This window comes from Mirounga leonina, unplaced genomic scaffold, assembly GCF_011800145.1.
Source record: "Mirounga leonina isolate KUSES-001 unplaced genomic scaffold, KU_Mleo_1.0 Mir_199, whole genome shotgun sequence".
Taxonomy (NCBI): Eukaryota; Metazoa; Chordata; class Mammalia; order Carnivora; family Phocidae; genus Mirounga; species Mirounga leonina.
In genome coordinates, this window is record NW_023270498.1 from 11,048,608 (window position 1) to 11,068,114 (window position 19,507).

The 19,507-nt window shown below is 44.2% G+C and overlaps 1 protein-coding gene across 2 annotated transcripts in view; it reads left to right on the plus strand.

Moving 5' to 3' along the window:
* The window catches only part of GLI3 (GLI family zinc finger 3), a 273,042-nt gene that overhangs the window by 72,729 nt on the left and 180,806 nt on the right, over window positions 1-19,507 (plus strand). For both annotated transcript variants that reach the window (XM_035026515.1, XM_035026516.1), the window contains exon 3: window positions 15,846-16,088. In XM_035026515.1, coding sequence (XP_034882406.1) covers window positions 15,846-16,088 — 243 coding nt within the window. The remainder of the gene's footprint in view (window positions 1-15,845; window positions 16,089-19,507) is intronic.

The window sequence follows — 19,507 nt, forward strand, 5'->3', positions numbered from 1 at the left end:
GACTACAGTCTGAATATTACAGAAAGAGGCCAGTGTTTCAGAGAAACAGTGTTTGGATGGAAGATCCATCATTGGTGAATACTGTTATTTGACAGGAAAAGATAGGTTTGTGGTGTAGATTTGAAGATGGGTTGGAAATATAAAAAAGTGTTTCCTTCTTCCTCTCCTGGATCACTCCTCCCCAGGAGTCCAGAGCCAGTCAGGCGTCTGAAGGAAGACAAATAAAGATGAGCTCCCTTTACTGTCGCTTTGTGAGGCTGCACTCCTTAAGGGCCAAGGGGAGGCAACTTCTCTCTGAGTCGGGGTTGAAGTTGCAGTGGTTGCTGATGTTCTGCTGAATGAACTGTGATGCATTGATTTTATAGGGAGGGCTGTTACATTTGCTAGCTGGACCTTACTAGGATTTTTTTTTCCGCTATAAATTACAGCACAGACTCAAGAGACCCAGTAGAACTAACAAAACTGTCAGGCACAATAAAATTGCCTGGATTATGTGTTTGGGTTGCTGTCTTCTCCAGCTCTTCCCAAAGACTTGAGTAGAACGGTTCCAGGCAATGAGATGAGGATGGAAGAATTTTTATCTGCATGGCTTGGCAGTAAAGTTAAAGCTTTTCTGCCAAGAAATATGAATTTCCACTTGTGTCAGCAAGATGTGAATTAAAGAAGAAAGAAAAGTACAAAACAAACAAACAGAACTATGCAGATGCCCTCGAACCCAAGGTGCAGCATTTTGGAGCATCAGAGCAACTGTTAAGACTGTGTTATTCAGTCGGGTGTATCCCTGAGGGATTGGGGGAGGGTTGCCCAGCCTTCTTGAAAAATCTGACTTTCCCAAACCTCCTCCTAGAAGGTCCGCCTGGTCTGTTCGCCCACCTTCCAACACCTGAAGGACCTTCTCTCAATGCCCGCTTCCCACTTGTCCACTGTGCCAACACTGTCGATGTACTTCTCTTCTCAAGTAGTTCCATGTCTAGAAAAACCACAGTCCCAGGAGCCGTGAGGGCAACAGCCTTTGGTTTTTACGCCTCTCAGATGGTCAGGTTTCGTGCTGGGGCATGCGGGGACCTAGACATGGATGTGTCCGTATGACTGGAGTATGGAGAACAGCCAGCCTGAGCCAGTGTATGTTCTCGGTGTTTCGACTCAGCCAAACCTAAACCCCCTGGACCCAGTTCTTCATACAAGTTGCAAAAACACTCTCTGGGAACCCTGGCTGCATTTGGTCAGGAGTGTCCGAGTTTGGTGGGAATTGGAAGTCTCACCACTTGATTCTCGCAAGCGCCTCCTCCATCCCTATTAGCAAAAGTATGCGCAGTCTGGGTAATCCCGCCTTCCAAAACAGATCATGAGGGGATATACCTGGCTCAACAGAGGGTACGTTTTCTTGTGCTAGGAAAAAAGGTGCCTCGAATAGCTTCATGTGTGGGAAATGGTCTCTGTCCCCTTTAACTTCCAAGAAGAGTGTGGCACTTTTTTTTCCAGAGAGAGAGAGAGTAAGAGAGCGTGTGGGTGTGTGCGTATGAGTGGGGTGTTGGGTGTGGCGGGGAGGGGCGAAGGGAGAGGGAGAGAATCTCAAGCAGACTCCCTGCTCAGTGCAGAGCCTGACATGGGGCTCGATCTCACTACCCCGAGATCATGACCTGAGCCGAAATCAGGAGTCGGATGCTTAACCGACTGAGCCACCCAGGAGCCCCGAGAGTGTGGCATTTTTGACAGAAATGTGTACTTGTTTGTTTTGTGATTGTTCTTAAAAAAAAAGAAAGCAAAACCTAAACAACTCCAGATACACGCTAAGCTGGATAAGAAGTCCAACCCTTAGTCACACACGCCTCAGATTTTATATTTAAAATTCATTATTTATCCCGGCACATAGCTCATGGAGAGAGGAAAGAGATGAAAAGTGTTCTCTCTTCTGGGATATGAGAAAAGCCCGAATCCTTCTTTCACCACCATAGAAATTATCAGGGTTAGAATCATGGGGAACTGATTTTATCCCCAACTTACTGACTTGTGACTTTGGGGAAGGTCATCTCTCTAAACCTGATTCCTTCATCTGTAAAATGGGGTGATACCAGTATCCACCTTAGAGTTATCTTAAGGTTTGGAAGCATCAGTTCAATACTACATTCTTTGAAAATGGCGTTGCCTTATTTTGTATGTTTCCCGGGTATGCTCCATCATCTCACTAATGGGTGTTCTAGCATGCCCTGAGACAGGGAAGTCAAAGGATGGCACATTTTTTCCCATTAAGGACCAGCTACTATCAATCTCAGGATTTGAATGGGCCATTGGTGCTGTCACTACTCCGTTCTGCTCTTGTAATGCAAAAGCAGCCAGAGATGATAGGAAAACGAATGAGCTTGGCTATGTATTTGTGGCCACTGAAATTTGAATTTCACATAATTTTCTTGTATCATAAAATACTCTTCTTTTGATTTTTGCAGCCATTTAAACTGTAAAATACACTCTTAGCCCATAGGGAGTACAGAAACAGTGGGCGGGGGTTGCCAACAGTCACCCTCAAGGAATTTGCTTAATCTTTTTTAGTAAATATTGTCTATGGAGAAACAAAAAAAAAAATGGTTTTCTTAGGAATATTCCAGTGTCTTCAGTCATCCTAGAAAACCAAGGAGAGAAGAGATAGATCTTCTCAATGCAAATTTCAAGTAGGCATGCTCTGTAAATGTTGATTATGAGCCTGACCCAGGATACATCAAAGAAGTAGGTGAAAGAGATGATCAGTTGTAATTACAGGTCATTAACATGAATCTTTTCCTGAAACAGCAGGAACGCTGCGCTGCCGATGTTTAGGCTGGTTCGCTGTGAAGGTAGACACGCTGATTTGTTCCCTGGGGCGGTGGTTTGGGGGAGTGGACTGACTTGTGATGTATCATCTTATCTAAGGGGAAGAAGTTGGGGAGCTCAGCCTCCTGGCTCCAGTCCTGGGGCACTTGCAGCCCACCGTCCTGCTTTGTGTCATTATCAAACAGATAATGAGATTAGCGGTGGTGCCTGGCATTCATAAATGCCATCGTTTATATAGATCTTTTTCAGACACTTTTTAACCCTCAGAAAACCCTATCAAGTCAGAGGGACAAGTTTTATTATTTGCCTGTTACGAAAGGCAACTGACAGTCTGCTGTATTTTAAGTTACCCTGGGTCACACACCGATGAAGTGCTGGAGGCTAGTCTGGGGACGTGCATTTCTAACTTTTTATTATGCCATGTTGCCTTATTATATGACATGGCAGTTGATGTCATTAATACCCAAACATTAAAAAATAAATTGAAAAAGAAATAACATCCTGCCCCGGTTCCAGCCCCTGGCAGTGATTTTCAAGTGGAAAGCTTTGTGTTATGAGAATTTTTGCTTTCAAAATGCTACATGCACCTCCTGTAAAAGGTTGAATTAAATGATTTTATTTTTGGTAAGTGGCCCATGTAAGTTTATTATTTATTTATTTTGGTTCTTTTTGCTTCAGCTCCTTTGGCTAAATGAAGCACTGCTGTATTTTTATTGCATACCCCATCATTAAAAGAAATTGAAAAGACGCTTGTTAGTTTTAATATTGCATGGATGGAAATATATCTGGCACTTTTAGGAAAGTTACGATTCCTAATAGTGCATTTTAAGAAGTAGTCTGGTTTTGTTCTTGATTAAAAAAAAGAGAGAAAACTTTCTTAAATTTGCTATAATTCGATAATCATCTTTCGCTGGGGAGAAGGTCTCTGCTTAGTGTGACGCTGATTTTATTGACTCATTCAGCATTCCTTTCCAACCTGTGGGAGGGGAGTATGCTCTGGGGCGGCATGAAGGGCCTTTCATTTGTTGGTAAATAATCCAAGCAAAGCTGCTTCCATGCACAAGTTTCCCCCATTTCTCTATAAACCATATGCTTCTTTAACTATTGGACATATGCCCCTTTCCACAAACGATGTACAGCTCTAACTGTTGGAGCTGTTGTTAACTTGAATGCAAACCAAGTACGCAGACTGCTTCTTGCATCCAAGCCTGCAACACAATCCCGCCAAAGACAATATTAAGTATTCCTTTGCAGAATAGCTAGCTATTCAGAACCCAGAAAGTCTGTGGAAAGGTAATAGGTCATTTGATTACTGTCTGGAGTATCTTTTCCGGATAACTTTTATAGGGAGAGGGAGAATAATTTCAACAATGATGATAATCTTCTCATATACGTATAGAAGGAAAGGAGGCAAATCAGTGTTCTGAGGGCTTTCAGAGACTTTGCAGGGGTTACTAGTCCTTTATAATAGATGGGAGTCATGCCGATTTGGCCATTTACCTGAAGTATGACTCCAAGCAGGTTGCTTAAACTTGCTGAGCCTCGGGATGTTTACCTGAGTGACTGGGGCAATGGATACTGCATACCTTATGGGCCTGTGAGCATTCAGTGGGATTAATGGAGACGGAGCACTTTGCACACAACCTGGCTTTTAGTAAGTGCTCAGTAATTGTAAGCAAGAGCCAGGGTAGTAATGATCCTTTGTAATGCATTTTCCCTTCTACACATTTTCGGGATGGCCTGACGAAAGCTGGGTGACCAAGTGTGGCAGGGAGGGATGTTAGAGCATTAGGTATTGTTTGGAAGGCACTTGTGTATCGCTATGAAATAATTAAAATTAATCATATAAGGGCACCTGAGTGGCTCAGTCGGTTAAGCATCTACCTTTAGCTCTGGTCATGATCCCAGGATCTTGGGATGGAGCCCTGCATTAGGCTCCGTGCTCAGTGGGGAGTCTGCTTCTCCCTCTCCCTCTGCAGCTCCCCCTGCTTGTGCTCTCTCTCTCTGTCAAATAAATAAATAAAATCTTTTTTAAAAAATCATATAATTTTAGGGGCGCCTGGCTGGCTCAGTCGAGGGAGCGTGTGACTCTTGATCTCAGGGTCATGAGTTCGAGCCCCACGTTGGGGGTAGAGATTACTACGTAGATAAATAAATCTTAAAAATCATCATATTTTAAATAAACAAGTTTATTGAAACCTCTATACAGCCCAGTATCAGCATAAAGAGTTATTAATAGGTGTAAGAAAAGCCTGCCAGGCACTTGGATTTTAAGAGGTGGGATAAATAATTTAAAACAAGCCTTCAGGAGATAAATGTGTGGGATAATTGTTCAACCTATGCGAACTTAATTTGGACTTCCCTAGAGGTTTACTGTAAAGGTCATACTGTGATAGAAGTAAGAAGTAAAATAAACCAGCTATTTCTGTCGTCCAAAGTGATTGGGAAATACAGAAACATATAGAAAAAAATAATCCATAGAAATATTTTCGTGCTGGGGCGCCTGGGTGGCTCAGTCGTTAAGCGTCTGCCTTCGGCTCAGGTCATGGTCCCAGGGTCCTGGGATCGAGCCCCACATCGGGCTCCCTGCTCGGCGGGAAGCCTGCTTCTCCCTCTCCCACTCCCCCTGCTTGTGTTCCGTCTCTCGCTGTGTCTCTCTCTGTCAAATAAATAAATAAAATCTTTAAAAAAAAAAAAAGAAATATTTTCGTGCTATTTTGGTACATTTCCTTCAAGGTTTTTTTTTTTTTTTTTTTTTAATTTAGGAATTTTGTATAGAAACAATTATATATTTCTCTTCCTCCTACTTTTACTTCCTCCAGAGATTTGGAAGCATGGTAGTCTAGTGGGTAAGTGAGTGGACTCTGGATTCTCACTTAGGCTCTGCCACTTTCTAGCTATGCTTCCTTGGACAAGTGTGACTCACTTTTTGTACCTATGCAGTGAGGATCACAATCACACTCACCTCATAGGACTGGCACGGAGGCCTCAGAGCGGTACCTGTACTCGGTGAAGTTCTATGTTCTTTAAAATCCTTGAATGCCCTATATTTAATAACATGATATCCCATCATATAAGATGATGGGAATTTATTTTGTTAACTAGTTTTCCTTATAAATAACATGGTGATGAACATCTTGAATATAAATCGTTGTCTTCTTCGCTACTTTTCCCCTTAAGATGCATCCCAGAAGTGGACTCATGTGATACATCTAGCCAATTATGGAAATATTTTAATAGTATGAGAAAGTGATTCTTTCTCTGTCTCCCTCCTAACACTCAATACTATTGCTTTTACAGTTTTACTGGAATGTTCCCAGTTCTTATCTGGGTGTAAGGTTTATGTCGAAAGTATGTATAGTCCTTTAGGGTAGTACTTAGCCTCCATTGTGGCCAAATCCAGTACCCTACCTATTTTTGTAAGGCCCAAGAGCTAAGAATGATTTGTTAGATTTTATTTTATTTTTTTAAGATTTTATTTATTTATTTGACAGAGAGAGAGAGCACACAAGCCGGGGGAGCAGCAGAAGGAGAGGAAGAAGCTGGCTCCCCGCTGAGCAGGGAGCCAGACGTGGGGCTCGATCCCAGGATCCTGGGATCATGACCTGAGCTGAAGGCAGATGCTTAACCAACTGAGCCACCCAGGCGCCCCTGATTTGTTAGATTTTAAATGTGATGTGTGAAAATTACATAAAAAATCAGATTTCACAGTCCATAAATAAAGTTTTATTGGAAGACAGCCATGCCCAATGATTTAGGTCTTCTCTATGATTGCTTTCATCCTATAGCAGCAGAGTTTGGTGGTTGTGAAGTTTGTAGACTTATGCAAACTTTAATTTTGGGCCAAAATTCAAATACAAGTTTATTTTTTATTTCTTATCACTGAGTCGGGAGTTCCAGTAGCCAAATATTTAAGGGTGGGCTTTGGTGTCCTCAGTCCTTGGGCTCTAGGTTCTGCCTGAGAACCAGCTGTGTGACCTGGGAAAGTAACCAAGCTTCCCTGTGCCACACAGTTTTCTCATCCAGCAAATGAGCATAATGACATTGCCTTTGCAATCAAATTACGATGACGAGAAAGTGAGACAGGGGAAGCCCTTCCTACCGCACAGGAAGTAAATGTTAGCTGTCATTAACTGGTACATGGTTGTAGTTTAAGTTGGCAGGCTTTTGAGAAAAGAGATTGGTAGGAAGAATGAGTGAAAACAGAATTATGTATACTTTAGAAAGGTGAGTGAATCTGGTCTTTTGTTTCCTTAATCGCTTTTACTGGGACTTCTTAGAAAAACAACAACAACAACAACAAAAACCCATTCCCTCGGCGTTGGGACGTTCGGTTCTCCTGAAGGTGCCTGGAAATCGGGAACGATGTCAGGAGAAAGGTCTGACTTGTGTCCTTGTTCCCAGTCTCGATGCAGGGAGGATGGGTGGTTGGTGTCCACCGTGCCTACCTGACTGGGGGAGTGGGTACCACAGCATCGTGTGTTAGCTGTGACTGTGAAGATGTGCTCTGGGGGGATTACGTTTTGTGGTCCTTCCTGCTTCACTCACAGTGTCTGAGCCGTGACTTGAAAATGTTTTACGTAGTTGCAGACTTCTGGGACTACGTAAAGCAGGCTGGGAAAGGCAATCTCATGCCTAACCTGTGGTAAAATTGTGAAGAATCGAAATGTGGTCTTTGATTTGGGGTTCTCAAATGACATTTCATAGCTGAGGTCAAAGTGGGTGGTGGGTGGAGGGAGCTTCTGTTATCGAAACTGGACCCAGTACCATCTGGCCTTGCCCAGAAGCTAAGTCAGCAAAGGTGAGCTCTGCTCCCCTACCCTAATCTTGTCATAGGGATGGAGCCTCTAGCTCATTTCGGTACAATAATGATATTCTCTTGATATTTAAATGTGCTCTCCAGGAGGGTCTGATTTCTGCAATGGAGTAAGCGCGGTCTTTAAAATTTTATTAAAAATATAATACCGCCATATGCTCAGGCTTTCTCATTATGCAGTCTTCTAAAAACAAAAACCATGCAACATAAACACACCAGATGAAGCCAGTTAAGTTTGTGTTCATTCTTGCAATTTAAAAAATGGTAGAAAGGTTAGGGAATGGGACTTTGATCTTGAGGGGGAGGAGGGGTGCAGACCTGGAAGCCGCCATCCCAAAGTGCTGCCAGAATGTTCCTGCATGCCTTTAAAGGCGGAGGAGGCTCTGAGTCCTCCCGCTAAACAGGCTGGGGTGGATCTCCCGAGTGATAGGACCGGTCCCATCAGAGGCCGCGGCGGGTAGCAACAACAACCTGCACACTCTGGCCTTGTGAACAGGCCTTTCATTGTTTCTGTTAAACGGTTGGTTGTGGGTCTCGTTATGGAATCTCCGCTGCTCACATCTGTTGGTGCAGAGAGAGAGAGAGAGAGAGAGAGAGAGACTCTTTATTTTTTGCTTCTAAAAGACGAACACCAAGTTCTCCAACAAATCTCTAATACTTCAATGTTCGTGAGACTGTTACTCACAGATAGGCATAAATGCGCTATTAAGCAGAAGGAAAAAAAGATGTGGCCCTCCTGAGAATTTATTGTCCTGCCTTTGATGTCCCTAATTAACTCACTCTGTGTAAGCAGTGACTGGCAACTAATAGCAGGCTAATAGAAGAAGCTTCATGACATTTCGGAATTCTTAATTCAAGGAAGGGTCTTCACAGGCTCGTGGAAACGAAGGAAGATCTCCTCCCCCCTTTTACAGGACAGCCTGCAGGGACCATCAGGGGCCCGTTTCATCTGTTTTCTCTTCCCTGGTGTAGGCGGGACTTGGCTAGTGCTGTCTGTCTGGAACATTAGAAGTTGGTTAGTACCGCTGGGTTTGGGTTGGGACTTAAACGCCCTGGCATGTTGGGTAGAGTTCGCCGAGTCACAGGAGCACTTAGCTGTCCCTGTCACCAACGCCCAGGAGCCAGGGGGAACAGGGGTGCTGACCTCGGATTGGTGAGTGTTCCGAGGCACGGAGGAGAGGGCATGGAAACCCTGGAGGCCACGGGGCATGCTTGGTGAGGCCTCAGACAAGCTGATAGTGTGTTATTGGCTCCTGATTTTCCAGATGGGCAAGGAGCCCTCATCGTATCATCTTTAGGGAAGGCAGGAGGCCGCTTGCTGCGTGTGCCCTCAGAGCTCTGGGCTGCAGTGGGGCTCACAGCCATCGCTGGGTTGGCCTCTTAAGTTTATCTGAATTGTCATCTTGCCTTCCCTGCCTACTTTCTTCTATCCCAGGCACCCCTTTTGAAGTTGCATGGAGCTTTGTAAGCAGAGTAGCAGGGAGGGAGGTGAGAAATTAGCCTGGCTATGAGCACCAACCTGCTCTTTGGAGCAAGTGGTTTCTGGTGAGGGGCCGGTAGGATGCTGGTCAATCTAGACCCCGTTTTGTTCTTTGCCAAAAGAACTCTAGATATGTTAAAACAATTACGGGACTTGCACGCCTCTGATGGACAGCCTTTTCTACTTTCTCTCCTTTCACCTGGGACCTCCTGCTTGAAGAAAGCAGGAAGAGCGAGCTACCCGGTAATCTTGGAGGGAGGGTTGCCACTGGAATTTCTCCAGAGCTTCAAATCCTGCTGCTGGCCTCGTCTTGCAGGCCCTGCAGTTGGTTTAAAGGTTGCAGACAAAGCTGAGCGCTCACTCCTGATCCATCTGGGCCACTCCCTCTGTCATCAGTCATTGTCAATGGGAGATGTATGTGTAGCTGCACAAGGGCGATGTGTGACCCCAAGGGCGCTGGAAATGTTCTTAGAGAAGGCATTGTTTGCTTGCTGCCTGTGGAAGCCAAGCTCCAGACGTTCTAGGGAGCAGCCCCTGGCTGAGGGATAACTGTTGTCTAGGCGCAAAGAGGCAAGACTGTGCTTCTAAAAACTACAGGAACTTTATTCCTCCTTCACGGCTTAATTCTACGATCCTTCTGAATCTACTTAGCCTCTTCTCTTTTTCATTTCTGGCCTCTTTTTGGTCCAAGTCATGGGGAGAATTCTGAAAGAGGGAGACGAGGTTTTAGAACCTGGATCCCGCTGGTTTTTATTCAAGGAACATCGAAATGTAAATAACCAAAGAAATAAAGCTGACAAGATGCAACAAATGCATAATAGGGAAAAAAAAATGAAATAATGCTCTTTCCAAACCCAGCGAGGCAATTTCCTGGGAGGAAAGCAGAAAATGGGGCTGTTTCTTGCCCAGATCAGGAAGGTGGGGCCCCAGGCTCGTGGAAGCACATTGAAAACTGCAGGAATGCACAGACGCCATTGGCTGAGCCTCTGCATGCGAGCGGTGGGGGTGCGGCTGGGTGGAGGGTGTGCATGTGTTTCACGCCCCTGTGGCGGGCAAGTTCCATGGTACCGACTCCCTGAGGTCAGACGTCTCACCATCGAGTTGTCATTTGGGCCCCCTGGGTGTTTCCCAAGAGTGGGTTATAGTCATAAAACTCTGATGGGGGAGTGTCAGAGTTTTGAAAATGTCTATGCATAAACCTGTGATTACTTTCTGTTTTCTTCTGGTGGTGGTGGTGGTGGTGGAGCCTGGGAGTGCATACAGGTATCATTCCCAAACCCTGTCCACAAATAGACCTCCCCTCCTGTGAACAGCGCCGTGTGGCCTGGTCAGGCCTCTTGCATCCCTTCCTTGCGCGTTTACCACATTGGAAACAGGCAACCTGTTCATGGACCTGGTCTCCTGTCCCACAGATTGTTGTGAGGATCCAGGGAGATGGCAGAGATGATCACATTCTGTGGCCCTGAAGGAGTCTTTCTTTGCTTAAGGAAGGGGACCACGTCTGCCTTGTGAGGGGTCAGGCGTAGTCAATCTGCATATTGACCGAGCCTCAGATCTATGTTTTAATACACTTGAAGATGATTTTATTATATCATTCCATATGGAAGTGGTGCAGTCTCACAAACTCAGACCTCCTTAAGCATGGAAATATTATTCTCTTGTTAGAAGCCCCATTCGGCTAGAAATCTGAGTATCCAGTCTTTTTTTGTGCCCCCGCCCCCTTAACATTTTGTTGCCTCCTCCCCTCCCCACCCCCATTGGCCTCTCCTTTGGGCTCACCGAAATCTGAGTGCCACTTTTCTGGGAAAGCCTGATATTCTGACTTCAGTTTTGTAATTTAATGATGGAGAGTTTCCTTAGTAAACCAAATTTAGAGTCCTAGAATGCTTATCTTATATCCAGACCTTGAACATAAAAGGCATTTTATACCCGCAATTGTTCATTTAATGAGCAATTGCAGAGTGCAGGCCGGTTAAGGGATTGAGCTATATGCACTATTATTGCAAGAAGTATTCCGAAATACCAGAAATAGGACGTAAGCTCTGATCAGGGAGACTGCGAGCACAATTACCTTCTTTTCAAATCCTTCTGTGACACTGCGGGAGGAAAAAGGACTTTGAAACTTGAAAGGAAAGAGCTTGCTTTCAACCTCAAAAGCTAGGAGGAAAGGGCTCTGAAATTTGCTCAGAATTCCCAATTCACCATTAGCCTGTTTCTTCCTTTAGCCTCAAGGCATTCTCCGCTTTTTGAAAAGATGTTAAGAAATTCAGTCACAATAGAGAGCCTAGTTTTGAACATGTTTCACTCGGTCCATTGAGGTCTGGGCTCTAGCCTTTGTGTGGGGTGAATTGAGCTGAGCGGCTAGCTGGTTGGAGACAGGTGAATGAGGAGTCGTTGTGCAGTCGCAAATTCTGGCAAAGAAAGAAGCCCCCCCCCCCCATCCTTTATTTTACAATATGCATTCCCGTATAACCCTGCTAGTGGTAATACGTGGAGTTGAGCCTGTTCTTAAGTCAATACAGAGTACTTGGTTTATAGCAACTCTTGTTAAGTTTGTCTTGTAATTGAAGCTGCTGTTGACCTTGCTTGGGGACCATTTGTAAAACCGTTTATTTAGCATAAACTGAAATAATAAACCCTCCTTCTCTCGGGCTGATTGGGATAGGGTGACATTAGTTTGATTTAATGATTAGCCGCCTGACCCTTTTGCTGGAGAGAGGGGCTTGAATAGAGAGAGTTCACTCGGAAGCACTCAGAAAGAATACTAATGAGCTTGTTAAATTTAGCATGGCTCCAGCCACTTTTAATTCATCTAATGGGAGCAGCACTGTCTGGGAGAGGGAGAGGGAAAGTGGGAGGCAGGGAGACACTGAGAATGTTCCTAGAGGGTCTGCACACTAGAGAAAGCCCACCAAGAGAAGTTTGCAGAAAGTAGCTAACCAGAGCCTGGGGTCCGAGTTGTAAGTATTGCCTGTTGTCTTATACTCTGAGTCTTTTCTTGTCTTGGGGCAAGAGAGGAGTGATGGTGTTAAAACGGGATTTAAGGGAGCAGTTTAGAAGTCGATGTTAATTTAAAAAAAAAAAAAAAGGCAGCCACGTGCATGCACCGTGAGCTCCTCATCAGCTTATTTTGCTAGGGCGACAGGGGGTGTTCCTAGTCGGTGATGCAGTGCAGGGTTTTATTTTTATACTGGAAGAACTGCCTGAAACTTTTATCTGAGGCGTTTGTGAGGACGTGCCCAGGAGTGCGTGTTCGAGTCCTGCTTCACGCAGCACACTTTCTTCAAGCCTTTACTGTGAACGGTCTAAGCTGCGTGCGCAGCGAAGCGACTTTTGAGCTTTCAGAGGTCAGAGCACGAAGACTCGACGTCGGTTGCCTTTGGACGAGTTTGGAAAGTCTGGGACAGTTTGTAAAATGTGATGGCTGGGCAGCTCTCCATCTGGGGGCAGGACTTTGTTAACTTCCACTAGAATGTGGATCCACACAAGGAGGGAGGTACAAAAGGGGGATTATGATGACAGTATTTAAAATAATTTTTTCCCCGAAACTTTTTAGTGAATTGCATGTTTCCGTGTGACCCCCCCGCCCCCGCCCCTAGTTAGCAGCTGTTGAACATAGAGAAGCACGAACAGTCCCCTTGTGTTTGGCCGTTAAAGTCCATTGGCAGATGCTCCTGGAGCACTGGGCTGTTTGCTTACATTTTTGCAGCCGACTTCTGCTTGTTGCCATGGTGGACAGTATGTTTCTGTCAATAATTTGGCCTGGTGTTGCCTGTCTGCCCTGACTCTCAAACTTTATTGAACAACTCGGCACAACTGAACAAGATTAGACAGCTTTCGTCTTTTGGCCGACTGAAGGGGTTGCTAAATTTATAAGAGCAGGCAGGAATATTGCTTGGAAAGTTTCCCTTGCACTGTGGAGAGCGTGCTCCCCAGCCTCAGAGCTGTCTGTATCCTGGAGCGTGTGCGCTGTCAAGTTTTGATCTGAGTGCCCGTCAGTAGCAACAATACACAAGGTAAACTTCATGAAATATTTGTCTACTGGAATTTTTTGGAGGGGAGGGGGGTAGGTAAGAGTGTGTTAGCATCAACTGTTGTAAAAGTCAGTCTGATGAAAGTTGCCACGCTCAAAAATTTCGTGCCTGCCGTTTACTAAGGCAATTAGTTATAATTTTTTCTCGTATTAAGGGTTTAAGCTTTGCTTATTTCTCGTTATAACTTTCATATTCACACACGTTAGTTTAGCTCTCAGTGAGAAAATAATTAAAGTTTAGTACTTGTGAAAAAAATCACTTAGCTGAAAAGACACCCCCTTTCCACTCCCCCCGCCACCCACCCATCCCGCCCCACCAATTACTTCCCTCTCCCCGGAGGCTGGGGGGACCTGGGAGGACTCTGGTTAGACCATGCCAATTATTCAATTATTTGTGAAGTTGGATTCAACTGCTCATCATAAAGGCTTGGCTTCTAAGAAACTCACTCTATTATAGGGATGCAGGTTTAAGAGAAGAAAAGTTAATTTCTTCTAGGAAGATTAGGTCAAGGGAATCCTGTTTTCAACTCGGAACAGATTAGTGGAGCTTGGTTATTCATCTCAACCAGAGAATGCTAATTATGTGTCTCAGTGGCTCTTGGTGAGGACTCTCTGGCTCTCCAGACGAAGGTCCATTCTACAGAATTTGCACCTAAGTGCTACAAGTTCACTTCAGGTTGAAATTGGAAATAAAGATTTTATACAGGCGCAAATTAGTGGAAAATATGACTTTGGCCATTGGTAGGTTATAGGAATTTTTATAAAACAGAACTAAGAGTTTTAATGTTTTCGACACCCTTTTGCTTTTACATAACTGCAAACCCTTATTCTATAGCCTGCAACTTTATTGCTAATGAAGTACGAGGGTGGAGTGGTGCCTAAAAGTATTAGTCAGAAGGGAAAATAAAAATGTAGGGTTTTTTTTTTTTTTTTTGGTACTTTGTTTTTAAATTAGCAAAAGCATGGTTTGAATTGCTCTTGTAAAGATCGATGTGTGAAAATGTGGGATTACACCCATTTTTTTTCCTTTTTAGTAGTTACTTGATAGATTAAACTCATCATTTATCCCATAATTACAAGATTTGGTGGTGAAGATCTGCACAAAACAATGCTAAATAATGTTTCGTAGCTATCCAGCAGTAGTCAGCAAATTCACTGTGAAGACCAAAGCATACCTCATTGTCTATTCTGTTTTGCAAGTCATTTGCTAGACTGAAAAAGAGAACAAAACAAAACATTGCTTATTTCTTCCAATCCCAGACACAAGCAGAACGATTAAAATTGCTCCTGGCTTTGGGTAGTTCAAGTTATTAGTATCACAAAATGTAGTCGTGACTATAGTTTATATTTTCATGCTTGCCCGTGTTTATAGCTATCCTTGCTTCTGAATTTGTACAAACAGCCATGAAACTGCTAAAGCATACTTTTCCTGTTTTTTTAGGGGCTCTCAGCCAGATATAACTGCTTTATGAAATACTCTGAAGATCAGTTTTTGTGTTGGGATAAGATGTGCTCAAAATCTGTCCATCCAGCATGTACAACGCTATTATTACTTACATATATATGTATATTTCAGATCAAAAATGGGACATCATTCTCAGATTAGATGTCTGAGCTGTGCCCAAACAGCTTTGTCTCCATCAGCACTTACCTTCCAGAACACGGTCTGCTGATGAAATGCAGAGCTTGTTTGGGAGTATGTAATGCAGAATGTGTGTATGACTCTGACAGATGAATTGGCCCATTTGTTGTGGGTTCAGATCACTCATTTGGTTTAATTTTATGCATGGGCTCTTTGATCTGCTATTCTAGAAAAGTCATCCAATCACATTTGCAGAGAGCCCTAATGGGTAGATGGGAAGTTCCTACAGATCAAAGGGAACGGAAGTATTAGGAAGCTGGAATATTGAATGTATGTGGAATTTTGTCAAGCTGTTTCGTAAGTGTGTGAAGCAGCGTCTGGACCCCAGCAGAGACGGCGCTTGTGTCTGCATCACTGATCCTCCCTCGCCCACTGAGCCATCTTGCTCTGGGAATTAGTCTTACCCCATTTGCTTCTTGGTTCTTGGCTCTGTTCTATGGGCTGCAGAAAGAAGTGTCTTGCAAAGGGTACTGTAGGTTTACCTTTACCCCTTGTAACTAGTGGGTCTTGTGTCCCATTTCTAGCTCCACTAAACCCTTGGGTTACAGATCTGACTTAAAAAAAAAAACAAAAACAGGAAAACTTCTGGATCACTTTAGGCCCTTCAACCCGCTGATCACCCAGAGGCGCAGTGGGTGTCCCAGCTGCCTGATACCTGAGCGGCCCAGCTGAGGGACAGGCAGGGGGAAGCTGGACACCCGTGGCCTCGGGCTGGCAAAACTTGCAGCTCCACTTGGGACCCGCAGGGATATTGGCAAGTCCCTAATGAAAAGCCTCCCTGGCAGATTCACTTGTAAGCTGGTGATGATAATTTGCTGACCCCCTCCATCTCAACTTAATAGGCTCATTTCCTGCTCCCCTTAGGCCTCCGATTTGTATTTTGGACCCTCATTCATAAGCAGTGTTGTCTGTGGAATATGTCATCATGGTGTAGCTTTCAAAGTTGCCAAGAATGGGAAATAGGGCTTCTTTTGGGGAGGAGAGATGGAGAGGGAGACCTAATTGATGACTGTTCTTGGATTGCTCCTTCAAGTGGCTCACAGAGCTTCCATTTTCCTTCTTTCTTCAGAGGATGAAAGTCCTGGACAGACCTATCACAGAGAGAGAAGAAACGCAGTCACCATGCAGCCACAGAGTGTCCAGGGGCTTGGCAAGATCAGCGAGGAGCCTTCGACATCCAGTGAGGAGAGGGCCTCGCTGATCAAGAAGGAGATCCATGGGTCCCTGCCGCACCTGGCCGAGCCCTCTGTGCCATACCGCGGGGCTGTGTTTGCCATGGACCCCCGGAACGGTTACATGGAGCCTCACTACCGTAAGTGGTTCCTGCCCCATCACCCTGGTTCCGGGAGCCGCGGAGGGCTGCCGGCGCGTTGTATGAATTATCGGGCTGGTATTAATTTATACCAATGTTTAATTTACTCTCCAGTTTTGTTTTGTTTTTTTTTTTCTTCTCCTACATCCCATCCTTTCCTCTTTCTAGAGAGAGCCATTTTTCTTACGTCTCTAAGCCAGTCCAAGCCTCCGTGGGGCAGCCTTCAGGAAGGTGTCCATCTGTGGCTAATCCACATGGACCTTTGCTGGGAACGAGAACCAGATTTCTTCCACCCAGGTAGACACTGCAGGAGCAAAATTGGTTGATGGGGCTAGTTATTAAAGTGGGCTGCACTGGCAGAATTCCTGAACAACATCTATCCCCATTTTGAATGATTTTTTTTGCTTACTTGTTGAGAATGAACGAACTCCTTTGGAGCAAATCAGTGCTAAATTCCTTAAATGTGGAAGAATTTTCTACACGTTTTACTTTCTTCTCTAACCGGCAGACCAGAAACATGGGAAGCTCCTTTTCCAGCACCTAATAAAGTTTAAGTAATTCACGAGGACTCAGGATACAAATATATGATGGCTTTCTCCAAAGAAAAATGTTTAACGGTTGACTTTATTTGTGGCCTGTTTCTAGTTAAAAAAAATATATAATTTGGTTGTGGAAGTAATGAAGTTCACATTGAGGTGCCAAAGCTGCAGCTCTTGATTACAGATTTATCACCTTGCCAGGATACAGACTTGCCATTTAACCTTCCCAGGTCCAATTCCAGATGATCCATTGAGCTCCAGAGAGGGGGACTGGTTTGTGTTTCCCTTTTTCCACATCATTCAGAAATTTTAGTGTTTTAAGGCAAAAGGTCATTAGCCAGATGACTGATTAGCTAGGACAGCTGATTAGTGCCTTTTTTTTTTTTTTCCACCCCTCAAGAAAGTGCCCAGGATAAAAGCTAATTTCATCCCTTCGTTAGCTGACTTGTAGCAGAGGGGAATGTTCCCTCATCAGGGTGCAGATCAAAGAGCCTGGAGCAGCCTTATGTCTCAGCAACTGCTTTCTCCCCAACCAGATTACATTGTTGGTAGAAATGGAAGGTACATTATTTTTTTAAGTGGTCAGAAGCATGGAGGAAAAGGTTTTATGGATTCTTCTAGGCTTTTAAAAAAGGCTACAGCTTCTCTGATTAAAAAGCGTTTCTCAGCCCTGTTGCTACAGTTGTTTCTACAGATCCAGAAATGAGAAGGAGGTAGGTGCTCACTTCTTTTTCTGTCTTTGTTAAAGTTTATTTCATTTTCTTTTAGGAGTGAGAGTTTACAATAGCGTTGGCAGGATGTTTCTCTGAGCACATTCTTGTATTTTTATTTGCGGGTCTCTATTAGAGAGCTCCGTGGAGAAGATATGAGGGAATCTGCGAACTTCCTCCCTACTTTAAGACTCCCTGAGTATATTTACTTTTTAAAAAGAATTGGTCTAGTTTATTTACCACAAGTTCCCTGCCTTGTTTTCATCCTTATGTGTGAACACAAACTTTTCCCATCTCATACTTATGTTTTGCTTTCTGTTCCAGATGCCCACTAATAATTAAGGTATGTAATTGGGCAGGACAGCTGACGAATACTTCTTTTCCGGTTGATGGAAGTAGGCAGATGATCGTTAACTTTCTCTCTGTGCCATTCAGCCTGCAACTTGTTCTTGGTCCATTTCTTCTAACGGTTTGCCCATTGACTCTTCTCCCCTGCATTTGAGGGATAGGCTCTCTGCACACGTGGGATCCTTGACACCTCTTGGCAGCGTGCGTTTGTGACCCATCCCGTGGGCCTCGACATTAACTAGCTCAGGGCGCTGCAGAGCTCTTAGTGGGGCTTGGAACTGTTGTATTTAGAGGACACAGACCAGTACGTTGGATGCTCCTTAACTTTCCCTGCTGTATTGTTCAAGGCACTGTTAAAACTGCATGACGACTGACAAACTATGGACGCTTGCCTATAACCAACGGGCAGATGCCATTTTGACCCACCGTCCCAATGTACTCCCTGAATTGGTCATAAATAAATAAGTAAATGAGATCCTTACATGTACAACATGGGTGGGGAGTTCTAGAGATCACACAGATTGGATTACTGTTTAGGGGATGGGGCTCCAGCTCCAGCTTTGCCATGTAGTGACTGTGTGGTGTGGCCAAGTGTGCTGACCCCTCTAAAGATCATTTCCTAACCATTTATTTGGTGTCATAATGTGACTGCTCTCCCGTGGTGTTTTCCTGAGAATTAAGTGAGACGATGCAAATACGGTATTTAGTAAAATCTCTGGCTCACGGTGAGTGCTTCAGATCATCATGGCACCTGTTTTCCTATGCCTCCACATCCTCCTGTTCCTTCCTTTCCATCATCACCACCATCCTCGTCACCGCCACCCCTCTCATTGCACCATCACCACCACCACCACCACCCCCATCACCACCAACACCACCCCCCTCATTACCGCCACCACCACCTCCTCCACAACAACCGAGCTGTTTTTGTTAGTGCTGCAGGCCTGTGCATTTCTCTGCCTCCCTGAGATCTGTGTCTTCTGTAAACAGATTAGAGATCGAGTGGACTGTAAACCTTAGGAAGAGGCCTGGTGTAGTCAGCACTGCGTATGGTGGTCTTCTGAACATAACCTTTCTCCCTGAACCTTAGTGAATTAACTATATTTTTTTTCTATTTTGTAAGTGGAGAAATATTAAAGCTTTTAAATGACTTTGGGAAGTTTTAAACTTTTAAATTTGTATGTATGTAACAAATACAAACTTAATATATGGGGAAAAATGAAAGCTACAGAATTATCCATATGAAATACTTTAAAGATATCCTAAACCAAGCCTCAAGGAGTTAGGTAGGTTGTAACTCTACTTTTTCTAGAACCCTATTGGATATTTTAGTCTACCAGTCTAACTACTAGTCTAGTTTACCAGTATAATGAGTATTTTTTTGGTACTTTATAATAAAATCTGTCTACCTTCTCTGGATTTAATTATCCAGGGAAAGCTAATGAATGACCAACACAATGCTGAAGTTGATAGGTCCTCCAGAAAGTTTTAGTGTATGAGAAAAGTGCGGTTTTTTTAAAACAAGGCATGCAAGTTTGATCACGTTCTTGTCAGTCCTGCAGCGAAACTCTCAAAACACAACTTTGCTGCAGACCTTCAGTGGCTCAAGGTTCAGAAACATCTCTGTAGGCTGTTCCCTTTTCCTGTGAATCGTGTGCCAACTCCACCAGGTTTCTGGAGAAAAAAGACTCCTCCAATCCAGTGTAGCTGGTCATGGGAACACTCCCAGGAATTCCTTCATTTCTCTGTGGTTGGAAAATGTGGACTTTCCAAGATGCCTAATTTGTGCTTCTATATATACTGACTTTGTATTTCTAACGTG